At 40.8% G+C, this 18,457-nt stretch overlaps 1 protein-coding gene across 1 annotated transcript in view; it reads right to left on the bottom strand.

Annotated features, from left to right (window-relative positions):
* Positions 1–6,074, bottom strand: part of LOC135207988 (F-box only protein 33-like) — a 44,954-nt gene extending 38,880 nt beyond the window's left edge. The window contains exon 1 of the mRNA XM_064240065.1: positions 5,725–6,074. Coding sequence (XP_064096135.1) covers positions 5,725–6,048 — 324 coding nt within the window. The 5' untranslated portion in view covers positions 6,049–6,074. The remainder of the gene's footprint in view (positions 1–5,724) is intronic.
* Between the last annotated feature and the right edge of the window lie 12,383 nt (positions 6,075–18,457).

Consider the following 18,457-nt stretch of genomic DNA (forward strand, 5'->3'; position numbering starts at 1 on the left):
CGGCAAAGTTCCTCTGGATCTCGGAAGTCACAGCATCTTGCAGAGTGGGACCGTTAAGCCCTTCGAACAAGAGCATATTCCGAGAACCTCCTCCTAAGAAGGGGGAACAGCGACAGCCCTCTCGGTCTTCTCCATCCACTTGCGCATACGTCCTGGCCGGTCAAGAACGAGAGGTTGAAGGTACGGGAGAGGAGACCTGACGCTCCCTCCCTCGCTCGCTGGCAGAACCAGCAGGCTTGGAGGGCTGCAGGCGATCGTCAACCCCCGCGGTGGTGGGCGATCGAGCTGCAGGCCTGGTCGAACCGTCTCGCTGTGGAGAACGGCTGGACTGAGCACAGCGGCCCCCGTTCTCGAGTGCAGAAGAGCTGGTGCTGGTTGCCGTACCCGCATCGCTCTCTGTGAGAGCGACGGTCAGGCGACCTGCAGGCTCCACTGTCACAGTGAGAACAGTGCTTGTCCTCCACGGCACGTCCACGTCGCTGGTTCCAGCCGTGGCTGGTACCGGCGAACGGGAGGACCTCTTCCCAGCCTCAGCCCGTGGCCGGTCGTGGACCGTCACGTCCCCGGGTAGCCAGCTGGTCGCCGCGAGAGCGAGAGCTGGTCTGGTGAGAGTCGCGTGAGCGGCTGTCACCAGTCTTCCGCCCGTGCCGTGAACCTGACGCTGAGCGAGCCTCCGAGGTCTGGTTCCTGGCTGCACGGTCGCTGGTAGGCGACCGTACACTCGGTACCTCCCGCGAACGAGAGGCCAAGACGGACCTGATGCAGTGGCAGAACCACTGACACCAGGCGAGGAAGTACTGGTGTTAGCCGGTACTCCTCTGGTCCCCGTAGTCTTCTTCCTTGCGGAAGAAGAGACGGGCCCCGCTCCCGTCCCGAAGGAGCAGGAGGACCAGCGGAAGGAAACCCTCCCGTCCCACCGAGGTGAGACGGGTCCCGAGAAGCTCCCGAGGGAGACTTCTTAGGAGGGAGGAGGGCAACCTTCTTCTTCCTCGGCTGTGAAGCCTTAGAAGTCAAAGGGGAAGAGGCGGGCAGCCGACGACGATGAAGAAGATGAAGACGACGACGACGACACTTCCACCTCCTCCTCTTCGTCAGCTTCCTCAGGACAGACGTAAGATCTGCCATCAGGGCGGAGCCGGGGCTGCTGTAGCCGAAGCCACAGGGCCCGGACGCACCTGTACAGACAGACCATAGTCTGGGGTAGTACACCACGAACAGGGACGACGTCAGCAGTATGGGCATCTCAGGAACAGCAGGCACAGGCCAGCACATCATCGGTAGGGACAGCCAGCGCAGCAACGGCAGGAACAGCCAGCAGCAGCAACGGCAGGGACAGCCAGGCAAGCAACTGCATGGACAGTCAGCCCAGAATCGGCAGGTACGGCAGGCAGCACCGGAAACACAGGAAGTGGAGCAGCAGCCAGCAACATCCTGGTACCGGCGGCAGGTCCAGGGGCGAGTTCTAGGGCAGCGGAAGTGTGGTGCTGCAGCGCGGCAACCACGAGCGGCGGCGGCACGCCCCCCTCGGTCGGTACGGCGAACGGCACTTCACAGCGGCTCGTAGGCCAAGACTGTTGTAACCACGTGCTGGCGAGTACACCCAGGTGAGGAGGGACGTCGTCACCAGCGTGGTCACCACTCCATGGGTGACCGCAGTAGGCCCAGACATAGAACCGCAGCCCCTGGACACTAGCACGCCCTGCAAATGGAAGGACGCCCATACCTCACCAAGGTCCACCCTCGTGGCAGTAGCACCTGCGGAAATAACAGTAGTAGCGATAGTGGGGGGGAAAGTCCCCTCGTGCGGGGGGGTGAGCCCTCTCCGAACGAGTGGAAGACCCCGAATACAATTGTACATCGGGCACCGAGCGCCCTCCCCCGCGCTCGACGGATCGGGCGAGGAGAAGAACGCCGATAACCTCCCCCCCCCCAACCCCCCCAAGGGGAAGGGCCATCTGTGGGAGCTGAGCGTGGGGGGGGGGGGGGGGGGGGGTTCTCGTTCCCCACCCCCGCACAGCACCCATGTACCCAACAATAATATAAGAGCCCGACGGAGCAAACTGTGGCCCTCGGCCCGGAATGCAAGGGCATAAGGATCAATTCCCTGACTGAGCGGAACTTGAATCAAATAAATATTGATGCAATCAATAATAAAAAGGAATAAAATGAAAAAGAATCTTGCATTTAAAACGATTCACTTCACAAATGAAATAAGGGCTCGGATCGAGCGCATTTGCGCCCTCGGTACCGAGCGCAAGGGTAAAAAGGATCCATTCCCGATTATGAATGGAAACCTTGATCCATAATGAATTGATGCAATCAAAATTATATATGAAAATGAAAAGAAGAATACTGCGCTTGCGATTTCACTTCATACAAATAAAAAGGGGAAGGATCAATTCCCGGGAAATAGCGGAAACATTGATCCAAGTAAACAATGCAATCTCAATAAAAAAATGAAAATGAAAAAAGAACTGCACTTGCGATTTCACTTCATTCAAATAAAAAGGGGAAAGGATCAATTTCCGGGTAAGCTCGGAAACTGATCCAAAAAGAGTATTGCTACAATCAAAATAAATATATGAAAATGAAAAAGAATACTGTACTTGCGATTCCACTTCCATACAGAATAAGTTTTCGTGTCGAGCGCATTCGCTCGGCAACGAGCATACAGGTCAAAAAATATAAATGAAAAGAGCACTTACTTACGATTTTTCATCTAAACACTTCCAACCAAAATATACGCTCGGAGCGAGCGCTCTCCCGCCCCTCGGCACCGAGCATACACAATACGAGGATCATTTCTGGGAAAATGAATTCCCGCAACTTACACCCTTCAGTCCCGGCACTCGGGTAAACGGAGGGCGTGGAGAAAGATCCTTTAATTCACAATTGAATTCAATGGAAATAAATATGAAATGATTGTACTTACAATTCAGTTTCACTAGATAAATAGAAAAAGAAAAACACAACCATGCGAAAAGCACGACGATGAAGCGGGCAGAGAGCGATGATACACGTCCACACGCCAGCAGGCCGAAAGCAAAGTGTTTGTTTACCTCCCAGTCGCGCGCGCGCGCGCCATTCGGACAAGCAGTTAACTACCGAACCCCTTGTTCGAAAGCTTACGACCTATCCAGCTGCCGCTAGTACCTTCCTATTGTAAAAGGACCGAAGGTTTGTATGCCGTGTCGGAACAAAAATAATACTTATACATTTGAGTCAGAATCGAGTTACTTTTTCAATAACGAATATTTTCAAATTAATCATCATAGGGTAAAACATCACAGCAGGACAAACAGGCCACCTACATTCAACGCTTGCCACCCTCCGAAAAAGTTCATTATAACGCGTCCTGACACCGGAGATGGGCATCAGTCGTGACTTGTTGTTGGTGAGAAACGGAGCTAAAGACCTTCTACCTCCTTCGAAGTAAGTCTCCTCCAAAGTTAGAAATTAAGGCCAAATTTTAAGATTTAAACAGAGGGTAGTGAAAAGGGTGGCTACGGCAGTGGAAATCTCACCAAAACGCTTTAGAAAAATTTTACTTACAACTAAAAATGTTTCGAAGATTGACGCCATCTTGATGTTTACGGAGTCGCTTGTGTCAACAAACTTCCCATTTCCTGTGCTAAATCTGCACACCACTTGTACCCATAGACGCTGGGGCACTTTCATCACAACAATCGTAAACCAACCTCTTACCAGCACTTATTCAAGGGGACTACGGCATTCTTTGCGGCGTTTCGCGCTCTTCAATTGTTTATCAGTGTTGTCAATTGGTATGTGTTTACCCTCCAAACTAGGTATAAGACTTACAAAACAAAACCGGGGAAATAAGTGAAATTAGCGTATCTGTTTGTTTATTATAATACGTACATGTTACAGCAATTTTATCATTACTGCATTACTATGACAACTAGAATTCATCGAAACAGTTTGTAAATGCATCGGCGTATGTGTGACGCTCCACTAGATTGGCAACGATGAGTCATTTTTCCTCACGTCGTCTGCTCGTAAGTATACATCCGAAACATTTGTAATTTTTGGGGGTTAATTTGGTTGCAAAAAAGGGATAATAGGACATGAATTAAATAAACATTTTGAAGTAAAGTTAAACTAAATATTGAGTAAAGTAAACAATTAAGGGAATAAAGCTTTGCATCTCATAATCAGTGTTGTCGTCTGCTGCTCATAACTGTGTTTGCGGAGTGAGTGCTTAGGAACCAGGAACCACAGCGTGGTTCAAGTGCACTGTGGAGTGAATTAAGACCAAAATGTGTATAATTACAATCAAATAAGCACTGTGGAGTTTCAGTTGTGATGGCAGTAAGGATAAAAACCACCGATTACAAGGTTAAGAATGAATTCAGTTCCAACATAACCCCGGGAATAACAAGTTTCATACTTTCACTAATATAGGCAACAAAATGTTGTTTTATTGTGCTGATTACAACTGCAATCTTGAGTAAGATCAATAAACGTTACATATATACACTAACATTGTTCAAATGAGTGCTGGGAAGGCTGGGGAAAGATGGTGGTCGTCACTGATGAGAACCTTCCATGCAAAACGTAGCCGCCATATTGGATTTCAAAACTGCCTTGAAAACATATTTTACGAAGAGCTCACATGCTTAGTTTAGTTCGTATGGGCTTTCATCTATCACATTATTTGACGAAACTTCAGTCTTTTAAATGGTATACTTAGAGTTGCAATTGTATTCTTGTTTCACCAATTAAATATCGAGTGAATAAGACCCGTCCACCGTGATGAGGGTTGGCCTGCCGTGGTGCTCTACCCTAAATATGTAAAATATTGATGGTTTACTATTTATTTACAAAATTATCCAAGTGCACTCTTCGTCGTCGTCTTCTAGAAAACAGTTGTTTACTCGGAGAGAACAGTTGTTTACTCGAAGAGGAAAAGTTTTCCGTTTGTTGTGATGAAAGAGCCCCAGCGTCTGTGGGTACAAGTGGTGTGCAGATTTATCACAGGAAATGGTTAGTTAATTGACACAAGCGACTCCATAAACATCGAGATGGCGTCAATCTTCTAAATACTTCGAGTTGTAAGTAATAATGTTGAACGCGTTTTGGTGAGATTTGCACTACGTTTGACACCCTTTTCACTACCCTCTGTTTAAATCTTAAAATTTTGCCTTAATTTCTAACTTTGGAGAAAATACTTACTTCGAAAGGAGAGAGAGGTCTTTAGCTCCGTTTGTCACCAACAACAAGTCGCGACTGATGCCCATCTCTGATGTCAGGACGCGTTATAATGTACTTTTTTTGGGATTGTCCAAGCTGACCGTACATGGTCCACTCTGGACCCTACGGTTTTTTTACCCTAATGTACTTTTTTTGGGGTTGTACACATTGATCGTACATGGTCCACCCCTGTACAATGCGGTTTTTTAACCCTATAGCCTAAGTACTTTTTCGGAGGGTGTCCAGCCGTGACCGTCAGTGAGTTGAGCCAGTCCATGCGGTTGTTTACCCTATAGCCTAGGTTAAACGTAAGCGAGTCGTACAGGTTAGGTTAGGTTAGACGCAAATGGGACGTACAATGGTATGGGTTAGATGTAAGAGAGACGTAAGTTCTGTTTGGCTAAGCTAAGAAGACCAAGATCTACCTAGCCTAACCAAAGACAGACAGACTGACATTCAACGAACGTAAACTGACGGAAGACGGGTAAATTACGTAAAATTGACAAAGCTCACCTGTGGGTTTCTGGAAAGTCTTAGTAAAACATGGTCGGCCTCCACTAAACAGTTGATGTTGACAGTCTCGAGATGCAGGACACAGCACCTTAGTTTCCTGACTCCCCATGACGCTATGAATCGCGAACGCTCGATCTTGTTCCACTCGCACGATTTAAACACCAGTTCGATCCTTCGCCAGAAACTCGGGTGGAAAAGAGCAGATCGCCATGCCTTGCACGTAGAGCACGCGTTAATCCTGTCAGACAGCGGCAAATACGACAGGATTTCGATCAAAATAACGCTAGGGAGGAGATTCCAGTGCCATTGTGTCTGTGTCGACATGTTTACTAACTAACGCAGTGGTGCCACTTCTTTTCTTAACTTGCTTCGTAACCTTGATGAAAATATAAAATTATTTTTAAATTATATTCATCTTATTTTATATATATATTACGTTTCTAAAATTCGATTTGTTCTAAAAAGACTCGTTTATTTACTACTAAGGAAATTTTAAAAATATTACTTTCGATTCTCGTTTGACTCTTTAGTACCAGATGATGCCTCGGGTAATCCACCTGTCAGTGTTGCGCAGTTGTTATTATTTTGATACGATTTCTAACATCTTATCAGTCTTTGTTTACATTTTATCGCCTTACCATTCCTTAGGATTTGGGAAGTCTTGAGCTTACAAATAACTAAAGTAGAACAAGTATACAGTATATCTACACCTGTTTGCCTTTTCCACCACTTTCTTTTTCGAGCACCAAGGTCCATTGAGTGCCATGCTTACGTAACCGGGACGACAATCATTAAACATGTATAATACAGTACCGTATACTGAATTATTTGACAGTGAATGACCATTGCCGGTATTGAACAATGACTTTTTTTGTACACGAATTCTTTGAATTTCAAACACTTATTCGTGTAAAATCCCTCAAAAGCCATCGCCTTTGTTTTAACACCATTATAGTCCCAGATAAATGAATGTTTCACGAGAGGATTACTTTACAATAAGAGTTATATTTAAAAGAGCCTAGCGTTTCGGTAACGACTGTTCATCTCCATGTTTATTAGACAACAAAACATGGTGATTCATTACATATTTATGTGATTTTTCTTCGGTAACTTGCTTATGTTTACCGCATACAAGTTTTTAATGTAATCCCATCGCTTCTAAATCCGCACGACACTAAGAGCATCTGTATGTGTATGATTCTACTGCTCGACATTTTTTTCCTTTTACTTCCACATGTCTCCACTCATCTCCAGCCTTCCGTCTCGCAATTCTCACCTAAGTAGGTCTAGGTCTACCAACTATTCGGGTGACCAACGAAACGAAGAATATGCCTTGGTCCAAACCATCACCAATATCCCTTCCTGCAGCGTTCCTTCGGCTCCTAGCTGCAACCCCTTTCATTCCCTTTACCGCACTTCCATTCATATTCTCTTCTATCGTACTTTCCACCTTCTCCTAACAATTGGTGCACAGTGCTACTGCGAGGTTTTCCTCCTGGTACACATCGAATACCTTTATTTATTTATTTATTTATTTTAGTTTAATGTATATTATATTATATATATTCACCAAACTTTGTAAGTCTTGTCGAGCTTTGGTGATAAAAACGGTATCCTGTTTTAGGTGAAGGTTGTCAACATTCTTTTCCTGTTTTTTTTTTTATTTTTTTTTTATTGTGAATATCTAGATTTTTTTTTTTTTCGTTTTAAAAAGTGTCCAGTGGCCAAGAAAGTGTTGACAGTTTCAAAGATGATGCCTTGCCATAGGCAGTGCTGCATTTAAATGGGTCAATGTTTTCTGAGGACAGCAGAAGCTATTATCAAAGGACGCTCGTAGACTCGATGAAGTATAATGCTTACGTCATCAAACCATGGCGTAAAAATGAATAATCTTGGTATTTAGGGTGGAAATCTTATCTTTCAGATGTATATCATTTACAATTTTTTCGCGCTCGCTTATCATGGGTTAAAATAAACCCAGTCGGTCAGATGGGAACGAACATAAGTCTACAAGGAAAGAAGTGAAAGAAGGAGAATTTGCAAGACACAATCCTTACCAACATTAAAAATGAACTGCCATCAGATTCCTGACGAGACTTCGGCAGAAGAGCTTCGGAAACGCCAAGTGAAAAAATTCTTTGCAGCTGTTTTCCTGCCCATTTATACTTCAAGTTCAAGCTGACGGGACGATAAACGAAACCCCATTGTCTTGCCCAGGTCTGAATGATCTGAATGGGGGACAAGGAGGTGGAAGACGAAGGACGGAGCCTAATTCTGAGTCTCGAAGGCACGGTCTTATCGGACGGAAATGAAACTTAGATATGCTAACCGTAAAAAATGTATTGATCCGTTGTTTTTAAATTTAATCAAATGTTATTTTAGTGTTCAGATGAATTCGCTTTCTGTGTTGTTATTCTCCACCATATCAAGATATTATTAAAGCAGGTAATAGTTCAAGATCCAGACTTTTAACAGCAAAGATCACTGTCCAGAATAATTTTTGAGATAAATGTTTTCAGAATTCAAGAACATGCAGCTGCATGAGAGGAAGCGTTCCGCTATATCGGTGAGTGCTTTGTTTCGTGTGTGTGTGTGTATGTGTGATTTTAATACCCTAATATTTATGAATAACTGTTATGTAGAGTATTTTTTTATTCAGTTCACCTTCCATTGCATAACATTAAGAAGATTCTAACTTTAGCGAAGTGCTTTTGTGATTCCTTGAGGCTGGAGACACCTACCAGACTGCAAGACTTAGACCTCGATCGGGTATGATTCGATTGGTCTGGCATTTGTACTACTACGTACCTACCGCCTCGTCAACAGATGAAATACAATTCAACAGAACAAATAATAAAAAAATTTTACTCCCTATGACTCCTTGCTATAGGTTAAGTTTATTACCCTGCAGGGTAACATTTTATTCAGTATCAAGAGATGTTTTCCAAGCAGATAGGTCTATGGTTTTGTCTTGTATGAAGTATCTCCTGGATTGTGGGTTCAGTAATATTCTCTTTACGTCAACTGAAGGATATCTCGAGGAACTGAAATTAAATGGAAGTTGTTATCAGGGAAACCAGTGGCGGCCGTTACACAATCTGGTTTTGAATTCCAGCAACATTTTACTTTTTTTTTTTTTTCTTAGACTAAACCGAATGAGTCACACACGCAAGGAACAATGTAGCTGATAACAAAGAACAAAGCAAATCATGAGCAGAAATTCCCGAGCTAGTTTGGGGAAAACTTAGGAAAACCCGTTCTCTCCTATTTCTTATATTATTTGGCTCGTTTGCAAACGAAAACCATAAACGGATTCACTCTTGCACAGAACAACCGTGAATTCTTCCTCCAACCCGGTAGAAGATCCGTCAATGCCACCGACAAGTTTCCCTCTGGTTTTCCCCCACTTCCGGAAGCCTGGTTGCACATTGCAGGAACGCTTTTGCGTCTAGTGGTTTATTAGTAAAACCGCCTAATTTTCAACTAAAGAAATTAAATTGGATAGTTGTTAAATTTGTTTTTGTAGTGAAAACTTTGCGCGTATTTTTACTAAAATGGAAATTGCCTTTTACTTGCTCGTTATAGTCTAATACATTGTTTTTACTGGACACTTAGATAAAACTGTTAATATTAACGAAATAAGTACATAAATGGATATCATAACACAAATTATTTAATTCACTAATACTTTCTTGTGAATGATGTTTGTAGATTTTGAATGAGTGTTAAATTGACACTAATGCCACAATATGCTATTCCCATAGTTAAAAAAGGACAATCTTATCTATATGTTTATGTAATATATGGATACAAAAATAGCCTAATAATAAAAAACTAGTGTTAATCTGTGCGAATATTAGGCACTCAGGAATGGTGGGACTACTCAGATCAACTTTTATCATCATTACCAAGACAAATTGACTTTCCTGGTGGCAGAATATCCTTAAAAAATAAACAGTAAATCCGTATCTGGCAACTCTTAATGAAGGTTATAAACCAGCTAAAAATCAGGGTTAGGAAACCACGTAGGCGTTCACTGAGAACAGTAAGAGTACTACAGTAGTACTACCTATGACTCAAGGAAACTTATTTCGATATTTTAGAACCGTTCGTTGAGTTTTTATCACCCATGATGTGTTTACCTTTAGATAAAGCGAGTACATGGGCCCGTTTGCCTGACTTTGTTGAGAGAGAGAGAAGGAATGTGTGTGGTATAGCAGAGGGGAGAGAGTGAAGGTGACAGGTTCTGAAAATTAATGCAACTATGCAACTGGCACTTGGCGAAGGTGAAAGGGCAGTTCTCTTTACTCTTTACATGAAAAGAGTCTCTCTCTCTCTCTCTCTCTCTCTCTCTCTCTCTCTCTCTCTGTGTGTGTGTGTGTGTGTGTGTGAGCGTTTTTGTGTACATCTAATTCTACAGGTACAAAGAAGAAAGAGGAGCAGAGAATGAAAAGTATAACAAGGGAACACAAGATTAAAGAGCACAAACATTTCAACAGATAACTGATATACACGATATTCTATTTATCCAGATGTGGTATTACGAATATATATATATATATATATATATATGAATATATAATATCTATATATATATATATATGTACGTATGGTATCTTATGTATATCCATCCGCGATCAGAGAAAGTCACCAGTAGCAGTCATTAAATGTCAGTGACCATGCGATGAATTACCGAGCGGACAGCAAGAAGAAGACAGTTCCACTAGAAAAAGAATACAAACTTATAAACAGACGAGAAGCAGAAAGAGAGAAATAGATATGAGACAATCGTCTCACAGCCCCGTCCTCCAACGGCACTTACCGTTTTCTATGACGGTGGGTAACCACGTAAAGGTAAAATATGGCGAAGGAAGGACATACCTAGTCACGTGGAATAAGCGTCATTCATAACTTTAGTTGCTCGCTTGACTACGGCCTTAGTAATCCGTAGAGGCTTACACTAATAAAGTCAGCTGATAAATCCTTGAATTAAATAGTTTCCCTTATTTCCTGTACATCATCTTTTAAGACTGATCATTTTTCACGTCTTCTGTCAGTGGATGTGTTACCATGGTAACGCGAGTAACGAGGGAAAGTTCTGGTAAACCAAAAATGATATTACAGTAGAAATGAAAGAGACGAAATACTCCAAAATTATTATCATTATTATATTATATGATTAACTACTACCAAGCAAGACCATATTTTACATATATACAAAGAAGGGAAAGCAGAGAAAGGAAACTAACAATATAAAGATAAATTAAGGAGGTATACTGATAAATTAAGTAAAAAATAACGCAAGAACAAATAAAGGAAGCAGAAATTCACTATGTTTTCAAGTAAGTTAGAATGGAAGAGAGAAGCACCTTGAAGGAGAGTAATTAAGAATAATAATATTATTAAGACGAAGAAGAAGAAGAAGAATGAATGTGTATAGAAAATACACACGTGGTTAAAGTATTTGTTAATTTGCAGATGTTAAAACGACCGAATGAAATAACGATTATAAAAGTGTATGTAAGAGGCAATGAGAGAGAGAGAGAGAGAGAGAGAGAGAGAGACGATAACGTGAACTACTTTGATCCACAGGGCGACGGAGAGGTTGTAATAAAAAAAAAGCGAAAAGTAACCATGACATCACTATTTGCTCACGTCTCTTATCTTGGAATGTATAAATAAATAAGAATAATAAAAAAGATAAGATCAGATTATGTGTAACCGTCATGATAGTCCGCCATTACTGAGAAAGCAGAGATGCCTGCGTGTTCCATTTTCAATATTTATTATTATTCTTATTACTATTATTACTCCGGAGATTAATCCTATTCATTTGGAACAAACCCCACAGAGGCCACTGACTTGAAATTCAAGCTTCCAAAGAATATAGTGGTGTTCATTTGAATAAATTAGCAGAACGAAACGGGATATACAGACAGAAGGGATCAGTTATTATTAAAAGAATTAATTAACATATTAATGAGTAAGTTGATAAAAATTTCAAATTGATTATTATTATTATGTTCTTCGGCATCAGTTTGGTTAATATTCAAAGTCCAATACCTATACATGTCTTTGTCTTCTTCCTGAATATCTTTAAGTTTATCCAACTCTCTGTTCTAGCGGCATTTAATGAAGTTGCAATTTTTTTGCAAATCTGTCCATCCGCCCTCAGATCTTAAAAACTACCGAGGCTAGAGTGTTGCCAATTGGTATGTTGATCATCCACCCACCAATCATCAAACATACCAAATTGCAGCCCTCTAGCCTCTGTAGTTTTTATTTTATTCAAGGTTGAATTTAGCCATGATCGTGCGTCTGGCATGGCGATAGGTGCCAACAACACAGACAACAACCAGTCTGTGGCTGAAATTTCATGACCCGCCGCTGAGAGTTTCATGGGTCGTGGCTTACTGTGTCATATAGTAGTTTTTATTTTATCTAAGGTTGAATTTAGCCATGATCGTGCGTCTGGCAAGGCTAAAGGTGCCAACAACAGAGGCCACCACCGGGCCGTGGCTGAAAGTGTCATACATCATTATATGCTGTACAGAACATTCGATTGCGCGGAAAAAACTTAGACTAATTTTTTTACCTGTTTGTTACCGGTTGCTAGCTCTCATTTTCAGTCGTGGTAATGATTGCTATTATCAGTGTGATAAGATAACAAATCGTTTCATAACTCTATTTCATGATATTTATTTAACAGATAAAACTATGCATCGTCATGACCCGTCCGGAACTATACAAGATTCCGAACTGACGCAGAGATAAGTAGTAAGTAGGCCTATGTAATCACTGTTGCATACTTCTGTGTAATCATCAACGCTCCGCTGATTGGTTCTTATCTCATGCGAACTGCTTTAAACAGTAGACGCCTATCACCACCAGAACTTCCGTTTTCTTTCTTGTATTCCTGGAAATTATCGCTTAAGGGATAAAGACTATCTTCTCTGGTGATCATTAGACTCATATATCAGTCAATATTTTTTTTTTCGTGAATAATTTCAAATAATCTGTTATTTTCGTTTTGAAAATGCTTCATTAGTTTCGGTACATCTCCGTCGGAGCTTTATATTTATAGCTATTATGTCCGTTAATTGTAAATGAATGGAAGGGCAAATTCAAAATTAGATATAGCGCATGCGCTGACTACGTATATTCACACGGCGATATCTTCAGAACAGGGAACAAAAAGAAGCCAGCAATCGTGGTATATATAATAACTATACTCTAGGTACGAAACGTTGAGACTTTCCTACAATTAGCGGCGTTGACACGTCTCCCATTTTGCCAAAGGAGGTATTTAATCCTAATCCAAAAAGGTACATTTTCAGGATTAACCTCCTCGAGGTTAATTAAGGCTAATCCCGAGACCCGAGAGTAAACAACACGAGCGTACTGTCCAGCTATTTGCTTTTATTCACAAGTGACTTCGTTTTAAAGTAATATATGCCATGTGTAAGTATGTTACATTTAACGTGTGTACTTACGTATATAAAAGGTATATGTGTACATAGGTACATCATTAAGCAATTCGAAAAATGTACAGCACAGTCTAAGTATAATGTTTTGATCTTCATGTTTTGCTTTCGTACCGACGAATGGAGGGAGGTGACAGACAATCCTCTTACTATTGTGACCCATGGTCACTTCTCTCTCTTAATCACCCATACACGAGGAAATGGCAGAACCGCTCAAAAATTTTGCGAAATCTACCAGATTGTCACCCTTTTTCCTGAAACGTTTGAACGAGTTTAAGAAAATATGGCAGCAGTGCTAATCACCCTCGAGTCTCAACCTTTTGTAGCCAGAGTATAGCATTCGAGTAACGGGTGGTGAAATTAATGTATTGCTGTTTAAAACGAATCAAATTATCCAAAAACTTATTTTGCTTTGGTCTTTCTTTTTACGTCGTTACCAGTCTCGCGACATTTTCCTACCCAGTCGACGGATCTCATCATCAACTGATTTTTTAAAAAGATTTTCAAAGATGCTCAATTGGTCGTCTGGTCAGACTCCCCATGAAATGCGCGGTACGAAAGATCCTTATCTGTTGGTGGGGGGGGGGGGGTACCCATCCGAAAGATAAATGGTTCTTGAAAACAAAGGAAAGGCACCAATTACTGGCTTCGCCATTTCTGACGGTCCATGGAGAACTTGAACTCCTCAGATAGTAAACGGTTCCTTTTTTAGTTATCTGTAAAAGAAATAAAACAAACGATTGTGTTGGCTTTGGCTGTCCGTCCGCCCTCAGATCTTAAAACCTCCTGAGGTTAGAGGGCTGAAAATTGGTACGTTGATCATCCACTCTCCAATCATCAAACATACCAAATTGCATGATTCTAGCCTCAGTAGCTTATTTTATTTTATTTAAGGTTCAAGTTAGCCATAATCGTACCAACAACATAAGCCGCCACCGAACCGTGGCTGAGTTTCACGGGCCGTGGCAGAGGTCACCACCGGACAGAACACCCGATTGCGCCGAAGAAACGTCGGTGCATTGTTTACTACTTTATTTTTCAATCGCTGTTCTAAATCACTTTGCATTTTCGAGATTCTCAAAGTAGACGTACATGTCTTTTTGAAAGAGGAGTCTAGGCTATATATATAGGTCAAAAGTGTTGCTTAGACCTCGAGTGTGGGCGCGTTCTTCTATGCTACTTTTTCTTCGTATGATCTTACCTGCTGCTAGACTCCGAGGGTTGTTTATCTCTGCCGTGCTCAGCTCCTCTAAATTTTGCTTATTCCTACGTACCTCTCTTACTTACCATTTAACCATTATAAAGAAGTACAGAAAAATACAAAGTAAGGCCTATCGAAGAGACAAACTTATTAATGGACGAGACATTTCCTGATGAAATAGAAATGCTCCCATAGTACCAATTTCTTCTTTTACTTCTCACGAGGGGCTCACGTTAGTAAGCAGATTCCTCCATCCAAGTGGTTTCTGCGTCTCCTCTGGTGTGATAGGTCTATCTCCCGTAGACAACCCCAGAGCCGTATATATCCAAGGCTTGTATATATCAAACTCTGGACAACCCCTTTCCGTCCATCCATCTGCATGCTGACTTCCTCCTCGCCCTCACAATCAAATAAACAATTATCACAATTTATTTCTAAGAAAATTGAGAAAAGTGAGAATGAAAAAAAAAAACGGTTATACGCAGTAACTAACATTGTTTTTTTCACCATGTTTTGTCTTCCATTGTTTAGTTGTTCGTTCTTCTAATACTTTTCCACAATTTCTTATTGGCCTTTCACAACTTTTAATATATAATAATATAAATGTAATAGAATATAATGTTATTCCAATTCAAGGCTTAACGGGTCTACACTTACAACGAAAATAGAGCAACAATACAATTAGCTAAAACTGTTTGTCGAGTGTCTTCCATTCATCTCCCACTGAACTGTCTCCCATGAGCCTAACACCTTCGGTAGATTCTTCTTAGGCCTACCTCCCGATGCGGGTTTACCTGGTGGTGGCATTTACTGGGCATTGGTAGATTAATCTTTCGGAGGAGCGGTCACCTCTGCCACCTGTGTGAGATTCTACAACAGCAGGTGAAAGTGGTTAAGTATAGAGCCTCGGCTTCTACATGATATTATTTAGACTTGGTTCATTCATGCTGAAAGGCAATGATAATGTCGATGGTCTTAATATTTTTCTATCTGTTTTTCTAATAAAAATTCTGTGTAATGAATTAATGCCAATAGATTCAATATGTTGGACCATACTACCATTTCATTAGAGAGAGAGAGAGAGAGAGAGAGAGAGAGAGAGAGAGAGAGAGAGAGAGTATTTCTCTATTTAGTATAGGGTACATGAGTCTAGCTAAACGTCGTGAGCTCCGCTGAAAGTACGATGAGGGTTCTTGAAACAAGAGGCCTTTGAGTCCCCTCCGTCAAGGACACCAGACCAGAGAGAGAGAGAGAGAGAGAGAGAGAGAGACTGACTCTCTCCAGATATGGAGACAATGTAGTACCGCATAAGACCAGCCGAGGAGAGTGCTCTAAATTTGGATGGTTAGATACCACTTTCACGTTGTTGTTTCCACTTATAATGATGTTCATCCTTATATATATATATATATATATATATATTCTATATATATATATATATATATATATATATATATAGATATAATATATATATATATATATATATATATATATATGAGAATGTGTCTGCCAATGTAGATGTAGTGGAGAGAGAGAGAGAGGCAGACGAGAACGTGTGAGATAAGGTCCGAGGGAAGAAGCGATGACACATGATCATACCTCACAACGGTAGGCAATAGGCATAGAAGGGAGACCCTTTGGTGGATGGTCACAAATAACAACAATGTAAATGGGTTTGGATTTGTAATATATTTCTGCGTGTTTCTGCGCTTGTCATTCGTTTATACGCTTTCATTTTATCTGTATACATTCCTCTACGGTGTTCCGTATCTTCTCTGTATCTCTTTTGTCTTATCTTGATTTCTTGGGCATTAGGAAAAATACCTTTCTATATCAAGAGTGCAAATATATTTTTAGAGAGCGAACGTGATCAGCTTCATGAAAATGTACGGTCAAGTGAAATAGAATAACGAGGAGAATAAGAAGAAGAAGCCGTGTTCTAACATCAGGGAAACCTTTGTATTTCTGATGTGTTTTTGCAGGGGAGTATACATTGGCTACAGTAAAAGAAGCCAGATCTCCTACTAAAGTGAAGAAGAAGAAGGGAAACCGCAGAGACGGTCTTCATGCAGAGGACTGTCCTAGGCCGTAATCTGTGATCACAAGTCAGTATTGCGCACGTGCAGTAGCGTCACATGGTAATTAGTTTATGTTTATGTGGATGCTGATGTCAAAACGTGCCAAATAATAATAAGGGTAGCGCGCTCGTGCTAAATCATAATAGTAGTTCCCTGTTTGTTAAATAACTAAACTCAAAATAGGCGTAAGGGCATTTTTAACAACATATACATGAGAAGGATCTTTCCTTATTTTCAGTAATATTATCGTTGGTTTTGCTGTTGTTATGAGTGCTTACAATCACCAAAACGTCGCAACTGAATGTCAAGGGTCACCGTCAAAAATATCTTTAAACTATTCTAAAGATAACACTGGAGCATAAAGATTCTCAACGGTCAGTATATAATGTTCAATAAACTACTAGCCCGACTTCCGCTGAGCATAACCCACGCAGAATTAACACAGACGAACTTGCTCAAGCTTACACAGACACAAAACAACACACACATTATATATATATACCTGAAGAGAGAGACAGCAGTCTCTGAAATATAGTACTTTTCTCTCTACATTTTGGTGTTTTTATGGGCTCCTTTTATTAGATGGAATTCTGTTGTTACAGAACATTTTTTCCAGTCATATAATATATATATATTATATATATATAGATATATTATCATTATATATATATATGTGTGTGTGTGTGTGTGTGTGTGTGTGTGTGTGTGTGTGTGTCACTATGTGACAAAGTACTGCTCTGCGGCATTCCGTGCATAAGTGAATACCTGTCCATTTTCGGACTCAGCACAACTCGGCTCCCAGCACTTGGATACAGAGAGAGAGAGAGAGAGAGAGAGAGAGAGAGAGAGAGAGAGAGAGAGAGAGAGAGTATAATGTTGACATTATTATCTGAAACAGATAGATATTGACATCATAATCAACAGGGACAATAGATGAAGCCTACGATTTCCATTGTTAAATCACCCTGTTATCAGCGTAAATCTAATTTCTCGGAAGCACAGCTAATCTGTAATGTGCAAAATTTAGAAATAAAGAAAAATACATTGTGGAGATTATGTAAACTTCCATGCAAAATGAAGACTTCGGAATTCTTTCATGCTTCTCATTTCAGCCTATGAAACAAAATCATATCTGGTCAGGTTTTGTAAGATTTTATTTGCATTTATTATAAATAAATAAATAAATAAAATAAATACAACAAAACAGTTGTAGCCAGTTGCAATACCGACTGGTAAGACCGAAATATTTAGTTTACTCAGTCGGTTGTCAATGACGAATTTCAACATACGCTAATTTAATATGTGTGTGTTTATTTATAGTGAGTTATTAAACGATTTGTGGTTATTTTTCGGTGATAATTTCTGTATTAGTTATTGCAAAATACGTCCTTATATGTAAGGCTGACATTTCATCCTGACTGTGTAAGCACATTAGACTATAGTACTACATTTTTTCCCCCCGTAGTTTGTGTGAGTGTATCAATATTCCCCAAAGTAGAGAAAAGGCTGAAATGTTTCGGAATGTTTCTGAGAAAATACTCAAATCCTGAAACACCCAAAAATAAAACTGTTAACAAAGATGGGTCCATATTTTTGACATAGTTGTTACAAAACGAATGGAATTGCGTCTGGGTTATTTTGGAAATTGCGCTTTGCAACTCATGACGTCACTCTGGAATGCTTATAGTGTTGCCAGTATGAGGGTCACTGAAAAGCGCAATTTTTTACAATCTTTTGATATATTTATTCTGTTTATGCCTTTAAGACAAAGCATCTGGAACTTTACGGACTGACTACGCATGGTCTTCTCGAGAATGGCATGTGAACTAAGCATCAACAGCTGATCGTGACAAAATTTTCCTTCATTATTGTTGTCTGGTAAATCTTCTACAGAGTTGCATATTGCGAAATAATGACACGAGTAATAAGTATCCTCTTTAGGAAAACTAAAACATCGTGAGGGTCTCTGC

This window comes from Macrobrachium nipponense, chromosome 34, assembly GCF_015104395.2.
Source record: "Macrobrachium nipponense isolate FS-2020 chromosome 34, ASM1510439v2, whole genome shotgun sequence".
Taxonomy (NCBI): domain Eukaryota; kingdom Metazoa; phylum Arthropoda; class Malacostraca; order Decapoda; family Palaemonidae; genus Macrobrachium; species Macrobrachium nipponense.